Source organism: Gadus morhua, chromosome 9 (genome assembly GCF_902167405.1).
Source record: "Gadus morhua chromosome 9, gadMor3.0, whole genome shotgun sequence".
NCBI classification, from domain to species: domain Eukaryota; kingdom Metazoa; phylum Chordata; class Actinopteri; order Gadiformes; family Gadidae; genus Gadus; species Gadus morhua.
The window spans coordinates 25,186,703-25,204,158 of NC_044056.1; the positions used below are offsets into that span (position 1 = coordinate 25,186,703).

At 44.3% G+C, this 17,456-nt stretch overlaps 1 protein-coding gene across 14 annotated transcripts in view; it reads right to left on the reverse strand.

The window, feature by feature from the left end:
- Positions 1-17,456, reverse strand: part of LOC115551431 (pleckstrin homology domain-containing family A member 7) — a 155,564-nt gene that overhangs the window by 9,428 nt on the left and 128,680 nt on the right. For 11 of the 14 annotated variants that reach the window (XM_030367156.1, XM_030367161.1, XM_030367159.1 and 8 more), the window contains 7 exons: positions 7,083-7,232; positions 6,113-6,214; positions 5,278-5,389; positions 3,189-3,295; positions 2,527-2,724; positions 1,589-1,685; positions 1,042-1,130 (listed from right to left, as the gene is read on the reverse strand). In XM_030367156.1, the coding sequence (XP_030223016.1) occupies positions 1,042-1,130; positions 1,589-1,685; positions 2,527-2,724; positions 3,189-3,295; positions 5,278-5,389; positions 6,113-6,214; positions 7,083-7,232 (855 nt within the window). The remainder of the gene's footprint in view (positions 1-1,041; positions 1,131-1,588; positions 1,686-2,526; positions 2,725-3,188; positions 3,296-5,277; positions 5,390-6,112; positions 6,215-7,082; positions 7,233-17,456) is intronic. The other 3 variants (XM_030367153.1, XM_030367167.1, XM_030367162.1) reach the window with 1 other exon arrangement.

Consider the following 17,456-nt stretch of genomic DNA (forward strand, 5'->3'; position numbering starts at 1 on the left):
ATCCACCCGATAGCATAAATGCCCCCTTCATCCTGAAGTTTGTCCCTTCTCTCTTCTCGCAGAATTTCGCTTTCGCAGGTTGAACGTAAACCAACAATCTGAAAACAAACCGTTGGATTAACTGGTCTCTCTTTGCGCTAGAAGCCTCACAACCAGCAGGTTAGGGCTCAATGGTTCTCCAGGGCTGCCATTTACTAAACCAGTGGCAATTAGGCTGGAAACTTTAAGATCTGAGTCTTCCCTTATTCGAGCCTTAACCCTTCCAAAGGCTGCACACTGTAGAGGTCCTCCAGGCGATTACTCCAGAAGACTGGCTCAAGTCATTCAAATAGAAGGACGTATGCTTCCACATTCCCCTGGCGCAGCGGTACAGGCAGTTCCTGCGGTTTGCATTCTGGGCCTCCTAGAGCTGCGTCCCCTCCAGGTATGGACAAACGGACTACAGTTAAACCCCCGGCAACCCAGGCACAGGAGGGTCAGGGTGTCCAGCGCCTCCTCGCACTCCAGCAATGGATGAGCAGGGCGTATCTGCCCACGGGTGTTGACACCTCCGCCTCTGGTTAAGGGACTTGCCCTTGGTCCTGGAAGCGCTTTGTCAACCCCCCTCTCAGCCCTAGGGGCAGTGTGAATCGCCAGTCTGATAGTCTCTTTGTCTGCTACGGCGGACACAGGAGGGGCCACGCCTTCTCCAAACAGAGGCTGTCCAACTGGATTGCTGAGGCCATCTCTGAGACATAAAAGACCAAGGGCCTGCCCGTGCCCTTTAAGGTCAAATGGGATGTACCTCTAGAGGATATATGTGGGGCGGCGACCTGCTCCTTGCCATGCACTGTCACCAGGTTCTACAGGGCAATGTCGCTGCTCTCCACGCTGTGTTGCGGCAGCAGAACCTGCTCTTGCACGAGTGGGATACATCCTGTGCTTAAGCACTGCTTCTGGTAGTCATCCGGAATTCACAGAACCGTAGTTACATACGTAACTCTCGTTTTACATTTAGCCCGTTAGTGAGCACATGGCTCCTCCTCCAAAGCACTGACTCACCCTGGCTGCCTGGCTTCCTCCAGGTCCTCTCCTCAGAGTGACGTAAGAGGAGATGGAGGTGGACTGGTTCAGCCCAGAGGAAAACAGACCTGTAACAGCCAGGAATTGTTGGACCAATCTGAGACACATCTTCATGAATTTAAAGTATAACTGAGTAACTATCAATGGATAATATAGGAGCGTTAAGGATTATTTCCATTTTGACTGACGATTTTATCAAATTATTAAATAAACATTTTGAATTTTGCACATTGATAGATGTTAACACTCTATGTAGTGGTGAATGTTGTACATTAATAGGTATTTACGCTCTACATAGTGGTGAATGGCGTACATTAATAGGTATTTACAGTCAACATAGTGGTGAATGATGTACATTTATAGGTATTTATACTCTATGCAGTGGTGAAAGTTGTACATTTATAGGTATTTATACTCTATGTAGTGGTGAATGTTGTACATTAAAAGGTGTTTATACTCTATGCAGTGGTGAATCTTGTACATTAATAGGTGTTTATACTCTATGAAGTGGTGAATGACTTGGTACCCTTGTCGGAGAAGGAGGGGGTGTCCGGGTCCGAGCCAGCGCTGCTGCGGTCGATCACTGGGAGATCTGGTTCACTCAAATACGACCGCAGTTCAACCTGCAACCAAGCAGCAAACCAACAGGACCCTGAGAGCCACAGCAGGAGGCCAACCCTCAACACTCCCCACCAAGAGGACCCTGAGAGCCACAGCAGGAGGCCAACCCTCAACACTCCCCACCAAGAGGACCCTGAGAGCCACAGCAGGAGGCCAACCCTCAACACTCCTCAGGTAAAGGGGAGGGGCTTAAAACGGTATTTGAAATGTTTGTTGCAGTAGGAAGCCTGCGCTGTTCATCAGAGAGGACGAAACAGCTGCCAATCAGAGGAATGTGTCACCTTCTTTAAACGCTCTGGCTCAAGAAAATGGGAATACTACTATAATTAAAAATAGGAATAAGTTAAGAAATTCAATGTTTCTGTAATGGAACAATCAGGAGAGCTCATCTTGATCAGGACTGAGACCAAGTAGAGATTGTGATAGTTTCCATAACGGTTAGTACTGTCATGAATAAAGAGAGTGGCGGAGGGACCCCTAGGGGACCCCTAGATGACAACAGAAGGACCCCCAGGTTACCTTACAGTCCCCGTTGAGGACCCCCCGGACCCCCGGTTACCTTACAGTCCCCGTTGAGGACCCCCCGGACCCCCGGTTACCTTACAGTCCCTGTTGACCCCCGGTTACCTTACAGTCCCCGTTGAGGACCCCCCGGACCCCCGGTTACCTTACAGTCCCTGTTGACCCCCCAGGTTACCTTACAGTCCCCGTTGACCCCCGGTTACCTTACAGTCCCCGTTGACCCCCCAGGTTACCTTACAGTCCCCGTTGACCCCCCAGGTTACCTTACAGTCCCTTTTGACCCCCGGTTACCTTACAGTCCCCGTTGACCCCCCAGGTTACCTTACAGTCCCCGTTGAGGGGGTACTGCCCGCTCTCCCGGTCCCGCTTCCTCTCGTCCGACTGCCTCTTCAGCCCGCGGACCGAGGTGTGGCGGACCACCGCCGCCGCCTCCCTGGGGAGGGGGGGCACCGCGGGGGGGGTGTCCTCGTAGTCGTAGAGGCTAGGCAGGGGGGGCCGGGGCGGGGCGCCGTCCTCCACCTGGGGGGGGCCGCACTGTGAGGACCAACACTTCATACCCCCTCGTGAGAACACTTGAGGTGACCATGAGGTGAGGTCATTAGAGGGGGGGGGTACCGACCCAGTGCTCTGTAGAACACGTCACTATGAGGTGAGGTCATTAGGGGGGGGGGGGGTACTGACCCAGTGCTCTGTAGAACACCTCACTATGAGGTGAGGTCATTAGAGGGGGGGGGTACCGACCCAGTGCTCTGTAGAACACGTCACTATGAGGTGAGGTCATTAGGGGGGGGGGGTACTGACCCAGTGCTCTGTAGAACACCTCACTATGAGGTGAGGTCATTAGAGGGGGGGGGTACCGACCCAGTGCTCTGTAGAACACGTCACTATGAGGTGAGGTCATTAGGGGGGGGGGGTACTGTCCCAGTGCTCTGTAGAACACGTCACTATGAGGTGAGGTCATTAGGGGGGGGGGGGGTACTGACCCAGTGCTCTGCAGCGCCGTGGGGGAGAGAGAGAAGGCCCGGGGGGGAGGAGCAGGAGGGAGGCTGAGTCAACACTCCTTCAGAAAGGGAGGGCACCAGCTTCCTCTCTGGAACAAAGGGGGAGGAGGATGGTTACATCCTGACGGTAACATCCTGTTTACATCCTGACGGTAACATCCTGTTTACATCCTGACGGTAACATCCTGTTTGCATGCTGACGGTAACATCCTGTTTATATCCTGACGGTAACATCCTGTTTGCATCCTGACGGTAACATCCTGTTTGCATCCTGACGGTAACATCCTGTTTACATCCTGACGGTAACATCCTGTTTACATCCTGACGGTAACATCCTGTTTACATCCTGACGGTAACATCCTGTTTACATCCTGACGGTAACATCCTGTTTACATCCTGACGGTTACATCCTGTTTACATCCTGACGGTTACATCCTGTTTACATCCTGACGGTTACATCCTGTTTACATCCTGACGGTTACATCCTGTTTACATCCTGACGGTTACATCCTGTTTACATCCTGATGGTTACATCCTGACAGTAACATCCTGTTTACTGATGGTTGTAACTATGGTTCCATCCTGACGGTTGTAACCATGGTTACATCCTGATGATCACTACCCGATAGTTACATCCTGATGTTTGTAACCATGGCTACATCCTGATGGTTGTTACCATGGTTACATCCTTATGATCACTACCTGATGGTTACATCCTGATGGTTGTCACCATGGTTACATCCTGATGGCTGTAACCACGGTTACATCCTGATGATCACTACCTGATGGGTACAGGCCCCTGGTCTGGATGCTTTTAATATGAATTCTTATTTTGATAGAAAAGACAGAAGCACGGTCATATAAAACTACAATATGTATTCATCACCAGATGACTTTAAATCCAAATATGTTCTTGTTCTCTTCAGAATGCAATCAATCTATAATGTCAAGGTTAACTATGCGTTGCAGACATTGATGCTGTTAACATTACAGAACCAGTTGTGTCTCCTTCTGCAGAGCGTATGCTCTTGTTCTGTTCTGGAGGGTAAATCTTTAGAAACACCACTCTTAAGTTCTCAAATTCCTCTCACAAAACAGTGTGCAGTAAATACTTAAATTCCACAACAGCACACAGATTCAATGTTGACTCAATGTCTCAAATGGATATGGATATATCTTGGTTTATTATTCAAGCATTTATATTGCAACTTAAAAGATTTAAACATCCATGAATACAATCCTCATGATCTGACTTCCTCATCTAGAGCATTCGCCCAGTGTGGTGGTTTGGGGATCCTACCTGATCACACCTGATCCCACCTGATCCAAACTGATCCTACCAGATCCTAGCTGATCCTAGCTGATCCCACCTGATCTTTCCTGATCTTTCCTGATCCCACCTGATCCCACCTGATTCCCCTTGATCCTACCTGATCTCACGGTTGTTGGTCCTACCTGGGGACAGACTGGGTGGTGGTCCTACCTGGGGACAGACTGGGTGGTGGTCCTACCTGGGGACAGACTGGGTGGTGATCCTACCTGGGGACAGACTGGGTGGGGGTCCTACCTGGGGATAGACTGGGTGGTGGTCCTACCTGGGGACAGACTGGGTGGTGGTCCTACCTGGGGACAGACTGGGTGGGGATCCTACCTGGGTTCTGGGGGTCCTACCTGGGTTCTGGTGGTCCTACCTGGGTTCTGGTGGTCCTACCTGGGTTCTGGTGGTCCTACCTGGGTTCTGGGGGTCCTACCTGGGTTCTGGTGGTCCTACCTGGGTTCTGGGGGTCCTACCTGGGTTCTGGTGGTCCTACCTGGGTTCTGGGGGTCCTACCTGGGTTCTGGTGGTCCTACCTGGGTTCTGGGGGTCCTACCTGGGTTCTGGTGATCCTACCTGGGTTCTGGGGGTCCTACCTGGGTTCTGGGGGTCCTACCTGGGTTCTGGTGGTCCTACCTGGGTTCTGGGGGTCCTACCTGGGTTCTGGGGGTCCTACCTGGGTTCTGGGGGTCCTACCTGGGTTCTGGTGGTCCTACCTGGGTTCTGGGGGTCCTACCTGGGTTCTGGGGGTCCTACCTGGGTTCTGGACCGACTGGATGGTGATCCTGTAGTTGGCCTTACTGCTGCTCAGTCCGGCCATCACATCCTCGATCCTCCACAGTTCACGCTTCAGCTCCGTCTTCTCCTGCTGCAGCAAACACACAACACTCTGTCATGAAACACACAACACTCTGTCATGAAACACACAACACACTCATGAAACACACAACACTCTGTCATGAAACACACAACACTCTGTCATGAAACACACAACACACTCATGAAACACACAACACACTGTCATGGAACACACAACACTCTGTCATGAAACACACAACACTCTGTCATGAAACACACAACACACTCATGAAACACACAACACACTGTCATGAAACACACAACACACTGTCATGAAACACACAACACTCTGTCATGAAACACAAAACATACTGTTATAAAGCAAACAACACTCTGTCATAAAACACACAACACTCTGTCATAAAACACACAACACTCTGTCATGAAACACAAAACATACTGTTATAAAGCACACAACACTCTGTCATAAAACACACAACACTCTGTCATGGAACACACAACACTCAGTCATGAAACACACAACACTCAGTCATGAAACACACAACACTCTGTCATGAAACACACAACACTCTGTCATGAAACACACAACACACTGTCATGGAACCCACAACACTCAGTCATGGAACGCACAACACTCTGTCATGAAACACACAACACAGGAAGTGCACCAGCTCTGAAGCGTTAAACATGTTGTGTCCCTTTTCAAAGTCTTCCATAAGGGGGTCTGGTGGGGAAGGGAGGCACCAGGTGCTTCTGTGGTCCACACCCCTACCTGGGGGGTGGAGCTGTGGTTCATGTGCGCCTGCATGGCCTTCCTCAGCTGCTCCACCGAACTCTCCAGACTCACGTACTCCTGCCAGGCCCCAGACATCTCCTGTAACACACACACACACACACACACACACACACACACACACACACACACACACACACACACACACACACACACACACACAAAAGGAGAGGGTCAATAGATGTAAACATGGCTCCAGACATGCCTAACGACAGGTCTGGACTAGAGGCTGTGTCTCAATTCAGGGGATGCATCCTTCGAAGGACGCGGCCTATGAAGGTGTGGCCTTGGTAGACCATGAAGGCCGGACTGAAGGCTGAACGAACGTCTTTAAAAGAGATGGTCTGGCCTACGGAGCATTTCAAGTTTTCGTAGCAAGCCGTTAACACCCTTTACCTTGCGTGACTACGCGCTGCTCCTGTCACCTAGCAACCCTGACAGCTATGGTTCAAACAGGACGGCGGAGGAGAAATATGCAGCCGTTATATAATGATTATATAAAATATAATGTTAATTAGTTTAACGTTATATGGCTCGTGTTACTGCATTGAACTTTGACAATAAATTTACAAATTTAAAATAGTCCCAACTTTATTTTAATATGAAATAATGTTTTTACATAGTTTTGTCATTAAATATGTAATTTGCTCTAACTGCCGCTTCCGCTCTCTCCGACGCCATTTCTGAAAAAATCCAACGCGCAATGAATCTTGGGATATGTTGGGCTGTGAAGGATCCAGCCGGTGGATCCTTCAAATCCGGGAAAAGAAGGCTGCATTTGTCGGCCGCATTTGAAGGAGCCTTCGAAATGGGACGGCCTTGACGCGCCGCAGTGACGCCATCGGCCTTCGAATGCAGCCTACGAAGGATGCGTCCCGTGAATTGAGACACAGCCTCTCTCGAACTCGCCCCCACACATCACCGCCTAGGCCCATGGAGGAGGCATTACCGTGGAGAGGCGGGAGATGCTGGCCCTGATGGTGACCAGGTCTTCCTGCAGCAGGCGCTGCTGGTAGGCGATTTTGTGGGCGTGGCCGGGCTGCTCCTGGTACTGCTCCATCTGCTGACGGGACATGTCCAGCACGCGCTCCAACTGGTCCTGTTGAGGGGGGCACACAGCAACTACTCATTCCAACACATCTTCAACATTACATCTGGACAATGCTGTTCCCCATTAGTCAACAAAAGCCTTCTGGGCACTATTTTGATACTGTTTCTCAAATGTTATAGTGACTAGGGTCTTCTGGAGCAGGAAGTCGAACCCCTGGTCCTCCTTAATGACCTGTTTGTGGACTGTCTAACCCCTGTTGGCTCCTAATGACAAGACTCTGTACTGTCCAACCACTTTGGATGCACACAACGGACGCACACTGCGGATGCCTACATAGCTTTACACAATCAAGATTAACAGCAGAATATTAAAAAGGAAAAAAGGAGCATTTCTCTAAATAATTGTAGCATAATAATATGGGCTATTTTTTTGTTCCTTGAATTTCAAGTTAATGCCGGGCACTTCTGATAGGGTGGGCCAGCTGTCAATCATAGTGGCATCAGCCCACGTTGGCCCGTATGTTGCTACGTGCCACACAGGTCATCATTGGATACAACAACAAGGTCAGATTTGCGAACGGTACCTAGAAAACATCATGGCTTGCGCCAAACTTGAAAAAATAAAGAGAGGTGGAACAAAACCAATGTGTTTCATCTGTAATGGGACAGTTGCCCTTGTAAAAAGTGGAAACGTGAAACGTCATTATGAAACAAAGCATGGCCACGAGCTGAATTACCCACAAAACTGTGAGGTAAAAATAAGAAAAATAAGCCAAATGCAAGCATCATACCAAGCAACACGCAAAATTATAGTCAGGTCAGCCAAACAGCAGGAGCGTGGAACTGAAGCCTCACTGCGAGTGGCATGGGTCTTAGGCAAGCACAAAAAAACATTCACTAACGTGGAAATCGTGAAGGAGTGTATGAATGAAGTGGCAATCGTTTGAGGGAACTCAAAAAGATGACATCATACAAAAAATAAATCAAATACCCCTCTCTGATTCCACTGCAGTAAGACGAGCTGAAATGTCACTTTTCACACTGATATGGACAGAACACATCATCCTTTTTGCATAGTTCAAATTTTCTTTGTGGATTTACCCCTACCTGCTCCTTAATGACCTGTCTATGTTCTGTTTAACCCCTATCTTCTCCTTAATGACCTGTCTCTGTACTGCCTAACCCCTACCTGCTCCTTAATGACCTGTCTCTGTACTGCCTAACCCCTACCTGATCCTTAATGACCTGTCTCTGTACTGTCTTACCCTTATCTGCTCCTTGTATATACACTGTCTAACCCTTGCCTGTACCTGACCTGGTCATCTGATCCAGACATTATCGTGACAATATATTCAGTGTTAGCTGTTTAAATATCTTGGGATATTACTAGACTTAACAATAAGGGGTATGCAGAGCTAGATTAAACCTTCTTGGTAACCCTTCCTTTTACAGTCCCCTAATTACTAGGTATTTACCCGGTACATACATGGTAAATTATAGTGTATTACTGGGTAATTACCACTGGTAATAAGAAGGTAAATACAGAGGTAGTTACCCGGTAAATACATGGTAAATCATAGTGTATTACTGGGTAATTACCACTGGTAATAAGAAGGTGAATGCAGAGGAATTATCCGGTAAATTATAGTGTATTACTGTGTAATTACCACTGGTAATAAGAGGGTAAATACAGAGGAATTACAGCTGTACCAAGTAAAACCTTCACTATTACCCATCAACTCAACTAAGTAGCGTGTAGTTGTAACTGTTTTAGGTTGGTAATAACTCCGATATTGTGTACTTCCTAGGAAATTAGGCAACGAATTCTTAGAAACACCTATTAACCAAGGTTTATGATGGTAACAGCCCAAATTTAATGATGTACAATCTAGAAATTAGCATAGTACTTTACAATAAAATACTTTTTCTTAGTTATTATTCATAGCTACACCCATCTAGAAAGGGTTTATTCGATTTACCACTATGGAATTACTTACCTGGTAACAACCTCTGCAGGAATCTGTTTTCCTCTAGTGTCATGGTACATCTTCTTAAATACTGGGTACGAAGCCGTTTGTTTCCATGGTATTACCAGGTTCTTACCATATAATTTATAACAGATACATTCCATTATCCATGCAGTCAACACAAACTTGTACCATGTACGTTCTGCGACGTTACCAAGTAAAAAACGACAATTTACCCAGTAATTAAGCTGAAACTGTACTGTAAAAGGAAGCCTCGTTTGTTTCCATGGTATTACCATGTTCTTACCATATAATTTGTAATACATTATTCCCTTTTCCATCTAGTCAACACAAACTTTTACCATGTACGTTCTGCGACGTTACCAAGTAAAACACGACAATTTACCCAGTAATTAAGCTGAAACTGTACTGTAAAAGGAAGCCTCGTTTGTTTCCATGGTATTACCAGGTTCTTACCATATAATTTGTAAGACATTATTCCCTTTTCCATGCAGTCAACACAAACTTGTACCATGTACGTTCTGCGACGTTACCAAGTAAAACACGACAATTTACCCAGTAATTAAGCTGAAACTGTACTGTAAAAGGAAGCCTCGTTTGTTCCCATGGTATTACCAGGTTCTTACCATATAATTTGTAATACATTATTCTCTTTCCCATGCAATCAACACAAACTTGTACCATGTACGTTCTGCGACGTTACCAAGTAAAACACGACAAATTACCCAGTAATTAAGCTGAAACTGTACTGTAAAGGGAAGCCTCGTTTGTTTCCATGGTATTACCAGGTTCTTACCATATAATTTATAACAGATACATTCCATTATCCATGCAGTCAACACAAACTTGTACCATGTACGTTCTGCGACGTTACCAAGTAAAAAACGACAATTTACCCAGTAATTAAGCTGAAACTGTACTGTAAAAGGAAGCCTCGTTTGTTTACATGGTATTACCATGTTCTTACCATATAATTTGTAATACATTATTCCCTTTTCCATCTAGTCAACACAAACTTTTACCATGTACGTTCTGCGACGTTACCAAGTAAAACACGACAATTTACCCAGTAATTAAGCTGAAACTGTACTGTAAAAGGAAGCCTCGTTTGTTTCCATGGTATTACCAGGTTCTTACCATATAATTTGTAAGACATTATTCCCTTTTCCATGCAGTCAACACAAACTTGTGCCATGTACGTTCTGCGACGTTACCAAGTAAAACACGACAATTTACCCAGTAATTAAGCTGAAACTGTACTGTAAAAGGAAGCCTCGTTTGTTCCCATGGTATTACCAGGTTCTTACCATATAATTTGTAATACATTATTCTCTTTCCCATGCAATCAACACAAACTTGTACCATGTATGTTCTGCGACGTTACCAAGTAAAACACGTCAATTTACCCAGTAATTAAGCTGAAACTGTACTGTAAAGGGAAGCCTCGTTTGTTTCCATGGTATTACCAGGTTCTTAACAGATAATTTGTAATACATTATTCCCTTTTCCATGCAGTCAACACAAACTTGTACCATGTACGTTCTGCGACGTTACCAAGTAAAACACGTCAATTTACCCAGTAATTAAGCTGAAACTGTACTGTAAAAGGAAGCCTCGTTTGTTTCCATGGTATTACCAGGTTCTTACCATATAATTTGTAATACATTATTCCCTTTTCTATGCAGTCAACACAAACTTGTACCATGTACGTTCTGCGACGTTACCAAGTAAAATACGACAATTTACCCAGTAATTAAGCTGAAACTGTACTGTAAAAGGAAGCCTCGTTTATTTCCTTGGTATTACCAGGTTCTTACCATATAATTTGTAATACATTATTCCCTTTTACATGCAGTCAACACAGACTTGTACCATGTACGTTCTGCGACGTTACCAAGTAAAACACGACAATTTACCCAGTAAGTAAGCTGAAACTGTACTGTAAAAGGAAGCCTAGTTTGTTTCCATGGTATTACCAGGCTCTTACCATGTAAGTTGTAACTGGTTATTCCCTTTTCCATGCAATCAACACAAACCATATATGTTCTGCAACATCGTTCACCAGTAGTTAAGCACTTTAATTGTTGTTATAAAACCCCAAACCACTGTTGATGAAAGGCATATTAAAATTAAACAAAATCAAAGGCTTATCTTTCAAACAATGCATATCTCACAAACAGGCACTGAACACTGAAGAAATCGGACAAAAAAAAGAGCCGTCCACATTAACTCAATTTAAATGTTACTGATGGTGTTTTCATAAAACACATGACATTGTTATGGCTAGTGACCACAAGGAAGACTGCTTCAACCTCTTCAATTTGAATAAGCGGTGCATGCCATGCAGCAATCTGCCTATGGGAGCATCTTTGTGGTAATTCGCAAACCAATGAGTCCACTCGATGAATGAGAGATGACTCTTTAGTGTCTTCTCTGTGAGCTATCCCTGCAGTCTCCACATCTGGAATTTGAAGGCTGACCAAGACCTGACCAGGTACCTCCAAATCTCCCCTTCCATACTGCAATAAAGAATCAGAAGACAAGAAAATAAACATTAGGACTGTCAATTAATGAACATTTCTAGAACATGTAGAACTCAAAGATTATTTTGTTTATTAGTTAAAAAAGGATGCTGGTCCTCTGGCCATTGTGTTTGGTCATATTGAAAAGAGAAAAAGGCATAGCCATAAATACAGTTAATAGGACGGGAGGGGACAGGCTGTTAGCTCCGGTTAGCACTTTAGCATCGAGCTAGCGGAGCTTCTGTCATTCAAATAACTCGGACATGTTGTTTAAAACCTATAACACCAAATTTATTAAAATATCCGGATTTAATCGGGCTCTCTCCCATAAGTACAGTTAATAGGACGGGAAGAGACTCTGTTAGCCCCGGTTAGCGCGATGCTAAAGAGCAGCTCTACCGGAGCATGCCACCTCAACAGGTGCAAGTTAGCCTCCGGTTTGATATTCGCCAGATATTCGGTTTACCACCCAATCGGATTCATCAACATAAGTGCAATACATTACGGGCTTAGTATGTTGAGGACGGTGCATCGCGAAAATCACAAACACATGTTGTCGCCATCGATGTCTGTGCAACAACGTCATTTACGTTCTGGCTGCTACCTGTTTTAGGGACCGTCAACAAGTTACACATACCGACGGGTGGCAGAGACGTTACCATGGAATTGTTTCTGGAAATAAATCATATAAAATCACTAAAAAATACATTTTGTCACCTGATAGTAGTTGCCAATGGTGGTCTGCTACTTACTGCAGGTAACTTTGCTAATATATTGCATTATTGTTAAACGGAATGCAATTAATAATTTCAAATATAGTTTAGTCGATTTTTTTTCGAATATTAAACTATTAACTGCATTATGATTAACTATATTGCAATATATTTGTGTGATTAATTTCCTGAAACAATTCCATGGTAACGTCTCTGCCACCTATCGGTGAGTGTAATTTGTTGACGGTCCCTAAAACAGGTAGCAGCCAGAACGTAAATGACGTTGTTGCGCCAACATGTGTTTGTGATTTTTCGTGATACGGTGTCCTAAACCGTCCTCAACATACTAAGCCCGTAATGTATTGCACTTATGTTGATGAATCCGATTGGGTGGTAAACCGAATATCAAACCGGAGGCTAACTTGCACCTGTTGAGGTGGCATGCTCCTGTAGAGCTGCTCTTTAGCATCGCGCTAACCGGGGCTAACAGAGCCTGTCTCTTCCCGTCCTATTAACTGTACTTATGGGAGAGAGCCCGATTAAATCCGGATATTTTAATAAATTCGATGTTATAGTTTTTAAACAACATTTCCGAGTTATTTGAATGACAGAAGCTCCGCTAGCTCGATGCTAAATGGCTAACCGGAGCTAACAGCCTGTCCCCTCCCGTCCTATTAACTGTATTTATGGCTATGCCTTTTTCTCTTTTCAATATGACCAAACACAATGGCCAGAGGACCAGCATCCTTTCTTAACTGATAAACAAAATAATCTTTGAGTTCTACATGTTCTAGAAATGTTCATTAATTGACAGTCCTAATGTTTATTTTCTTGTCTTCTGATTCTTTATTACAGTATGGAAGGGGAGATTTGGAGGTACCTGGTCAGGTCTTGGTCAGCCTTCAAATCCCAGATGTGGAGACTGCAGGGATACCTCACAGAGAAGACACTAAAGAGTCATCTCTCATTCATCGAGTGGACTCATTGGTTTGCGAATGACCACAAAGATGCTCCCATAGGCAGATTGCTGCATGGCATTCACCACTTATTCAAATTGTAGAGGTTGAAGCAGTCTTCCTTGTGGTCACTTGCCATAACACTGTCATGTGTTTTATGAAAACACCATCAGTAACATTTAAATTGAGTTGATGCAGACGGCTCTTTTTTTTGTCTGATTTCTTCAGTGTTCAGTGCTTGTTTGTGAGATATGCATTGTTTGAAAGATAAGCCTTTGATTTTGTTTAATTTTAATATGCCTTTCATCAACAGTGGATTGGGGTTTTATAACAACAATTAAAGTGCTTAACTACTGGTGAACGATGTTGCAGAACATATATGGTTTGTGTTGATTGCATGGAGAAGGGAATAACCAGTTACAACTTGTATGGTAAGAGCAGTGGCGGATCTTCCATTAGGCAAACCTAGGCAAGTGCCTAGGGCCCCAACCAAATCTGTCTTTATTAGGGGCCCCCAAATCTGACCCCCCCAGCCATTACTTGTGTAAAGTAAAAAAGAAAAACACATTTCTAGTGGAAAAAATTAACAAAAATATCAACATAATGCCGAACTAATGCCTAAATAATAATTTTCCAGCACACATGCCCCCCTCCATTGTGCATTGGACTAGTCCAGAATATGATTACGTAGTAACGCGCGCAGCGCGAAATAACTTACTTCAAACCAAAGCAGAGGGATGCAACTCGGTGAAAATGAAGCGGCGGAATTATGATAGTTGTTGTGCTAAACGAAAACAAAAAGCTGTCTTTGTGTTTACAAATGCTTTCTGTCTCTCACACACACACACACACACACACACACACACACACACACACACACACACACACACACACACACACACACACACACACACACAGCTTTGCCACTCACTCAGTCACTCACATACTCTCTCTCTCACTCACACACAGACACAGACACACACACACACACACACACACACAGTTTTACTCACATGAAATGGTGAAGGCAACAGGGAAAATGGACATTTGAAGATGGAGAACTTAACCACTTGCACACCTAAACACCTCTCTCTCTCTCTCTCTCTCTCTCTCTCTCTCTCTCTCGAGTAATAAACATGGAATTTTGGCAAAGGCTGGAGAAATCTGAAACTGATTTTACTGTGGAGAGTTGAGTGGCAGTGCACTATGGGTTTATTGCGATTCTAAGAGTATTGGGATGGTTAGTTGTTTTGTGTACGTGTTTCAAAAATGAGGGCCCCATGTCTATATTTTGCCTAGGGCCCCAAAATGGCTAGATCCGCCCCTGGGTAAGAGCCTCGTAATACCATGGAAACAAACGAGGCTTCCTTTTGCAGTACAGTTTCAGCTAACTTACTGGGTAAATTGTCGTGTTTTACTTGGTAACGTTGCAGAACGTACATGGTACAAATTTGTGTTGACTGCATGGAAAAGGGAATAATATATTACAAATTATATGGTAAGAACCTGGTAATACCATGGAAACAAACAAGGCTTCCTTTTACAGTACAGTTTCAGCTTAATTACTGGGTAAATTATCGTGTTTTACTTGGTAACGTCGCAGAACGTACATGGTACAAGTTTGTGTTGACTAGATGGAAAAGGGAATAATGTATTACAAATGATATGGTAAGAACATGGTAATACCATGGAAACAAACAAGGCTTCCTTTTACAGTACAGTTTCAGCTTAATTACTGGGTAAATTGTCGTGTTTTACTTGGTAACGTCGCAGAACCTACATGGTACAAGTTTGTGTTGACTGCATGGAAAAGGGAATAATGTATTACAAATTATATGGTAAGAACCTGGTAATACCATGGAAACAAACGAGGCTTCCTTTTACAGTACAGTTTCAGCTTAATTACTGGGTAAATTGTCGTGTTTTACTTGGTAATGTCGCAGAACGTACATGGTACAAGTTTGTGTTGATTGCATGGAAAAGGGAATAATGTATTACAAATTATATGGTAAGAACCTGGTAATACCATGGAAACAAACAAGGCTTCCTTTTACAGTACAGTTTCAGCTTAATTACTGGGTAAATTGTCGTGTTTTACTTGGTAACGTCGCAGAACGTACATGGTACAAGTTTGTGTTGACTGCATGGATAATGGAATGTATCTATTATGAATTATATGGTAAGAACCTGGTAATACCATGGAAACAAACGGCTTCGTACCCAGTATTTAAGAAGATGTACCATGACACTAGAGGAAAACAGATTCCTGCAGAGGTTGTTACCAGGTAAGTAATTCCATAGTGGTAAATCGAATAAACCCTTTCTAAATGGGTGTAGCTATGAATAATAACTAAGAAAAAGTATTTTATTTTAAAGTACTATGCTAATTTCTAGATAGTACATCATTAAATTTGGGCTGTTACCAACATAAACCTTGGATAATGGGTGTTTCTAAGAATTGGTTGCCTAATTTCCTAGGAAGTACACAATATCGGAGTTATTACCAACCTAAAACAGTTACAACTACACGCTACTTAGTTGAGTTGATGGGTAATAGTGAAGGTTTTACTTGGTACATCAGCTGTAATTCCTCTGTATTTACCCTCTTATTACCAGTGGTAATTACACAGTAATACACTGTAATTTACCGGATAATTCCTCTGTATTTACCTTATTACCAGTGGTAATTACCCAGTAATACACTATGATTTACCATGTATTTACCGGGTAACTACCTCTGTACTTACCTTCTTATTACCAGTGGTAATTACCCAGTAATACACTATAATTTACCATGTATGTACCGGGTAAATACCTAGTAATTAGGGGACTGTAAAAGGAAGGGTTACCACCTTCTTAACATCCACTCCCCAGGGTCCAACAACAATGCTGCCTCAATGTTTATGAACTTCCTGATCCACACACCACACAGTGTTTAAAGGGGAAACTCCTTTATCAGCTTACATTCCAACACTGAGATTTAAAGAAATGCATTTGGCCTTAGGTCTAGAGGCGGTCTCCTTCCTATTTATGAATGATTGTTATAATGACTCAAACTAAATGCATCACACATGTGGCATTAAACTATGAGGGTCAGGGAAGCATAACCCTACTCTTAGCCTCCGAATCAACCAGGGCCAGACACTCAAGCATTAAGCAACGGTGTCCCTTCGACCTTAAAGGTCCCATGACATGCTATTTTATGTATTCTTTAATATAGGTATTAGTGGGCAACTAACACAGTATTCAAAGACGTTCCCGAAATTCAGCCGTGGTGCAGAGTTACAGCCACTCCGAGCCAGTCGCACATTGAGCTTCCCACAAATGCGCTGTTTTGGTGTCTGTAGCTATAATGCAAATGAGGAGGAGCGAGGCGGGTCAAGGAGGAGGGTGGGGGTGTGGCCCTGAGCAGCTTGCAGCCACGGTACCATGCGCTCTGTTTACAGTGGATGCATCGCAATGGCGAGGTGCACACAGCCTTTAGCCGTGTTCTGTAAATATTCTAGAACACACAGGAGTCCTGGAGCTCTATATCTAAATATTATCATATAGCCTACATAGATATATAATATAATATATATTATCACGGCCAAAAGCTGTGTGAGCCGATATTATGAATCTCAAACAACCTCGTTGGGTTCTCCGACGTTCCTGGTTCTTCAACGTCCTCATCAAAGTGAAGTAGACTGAACCGCGACAAGGAGGAGAAAGGGATCGCTGCCGGTCTTAGGAACCTCCGCCTCCGGCGGTGGTCCCTCACCGGGGCTCAAGCGGGAGACATTCGCCGCCAACAATCCCTTTCTCCTCCATGTCGTGGTTCATGTGTTTGAGGGAGACAAAGCCAAAGTTCCTTCCCCCCAATTCATTCTCAACCTTGGCTGAGATAACCCGCAATACGAGTCTCGTCAATACGAGTCTACCAGAGACGAGAGTCCGACGAGGAAGTGTACAACACTTGCGTTACAGTCCTGGAGCTCTATATCTAAATAATATCATATAATACATAGAAATCTGTATCATTTGATACACATTATCATGGCCAAAAGCTGTGTGCGCCTCCAGACGATATTATTAATCACAAACGACTTTGTCGG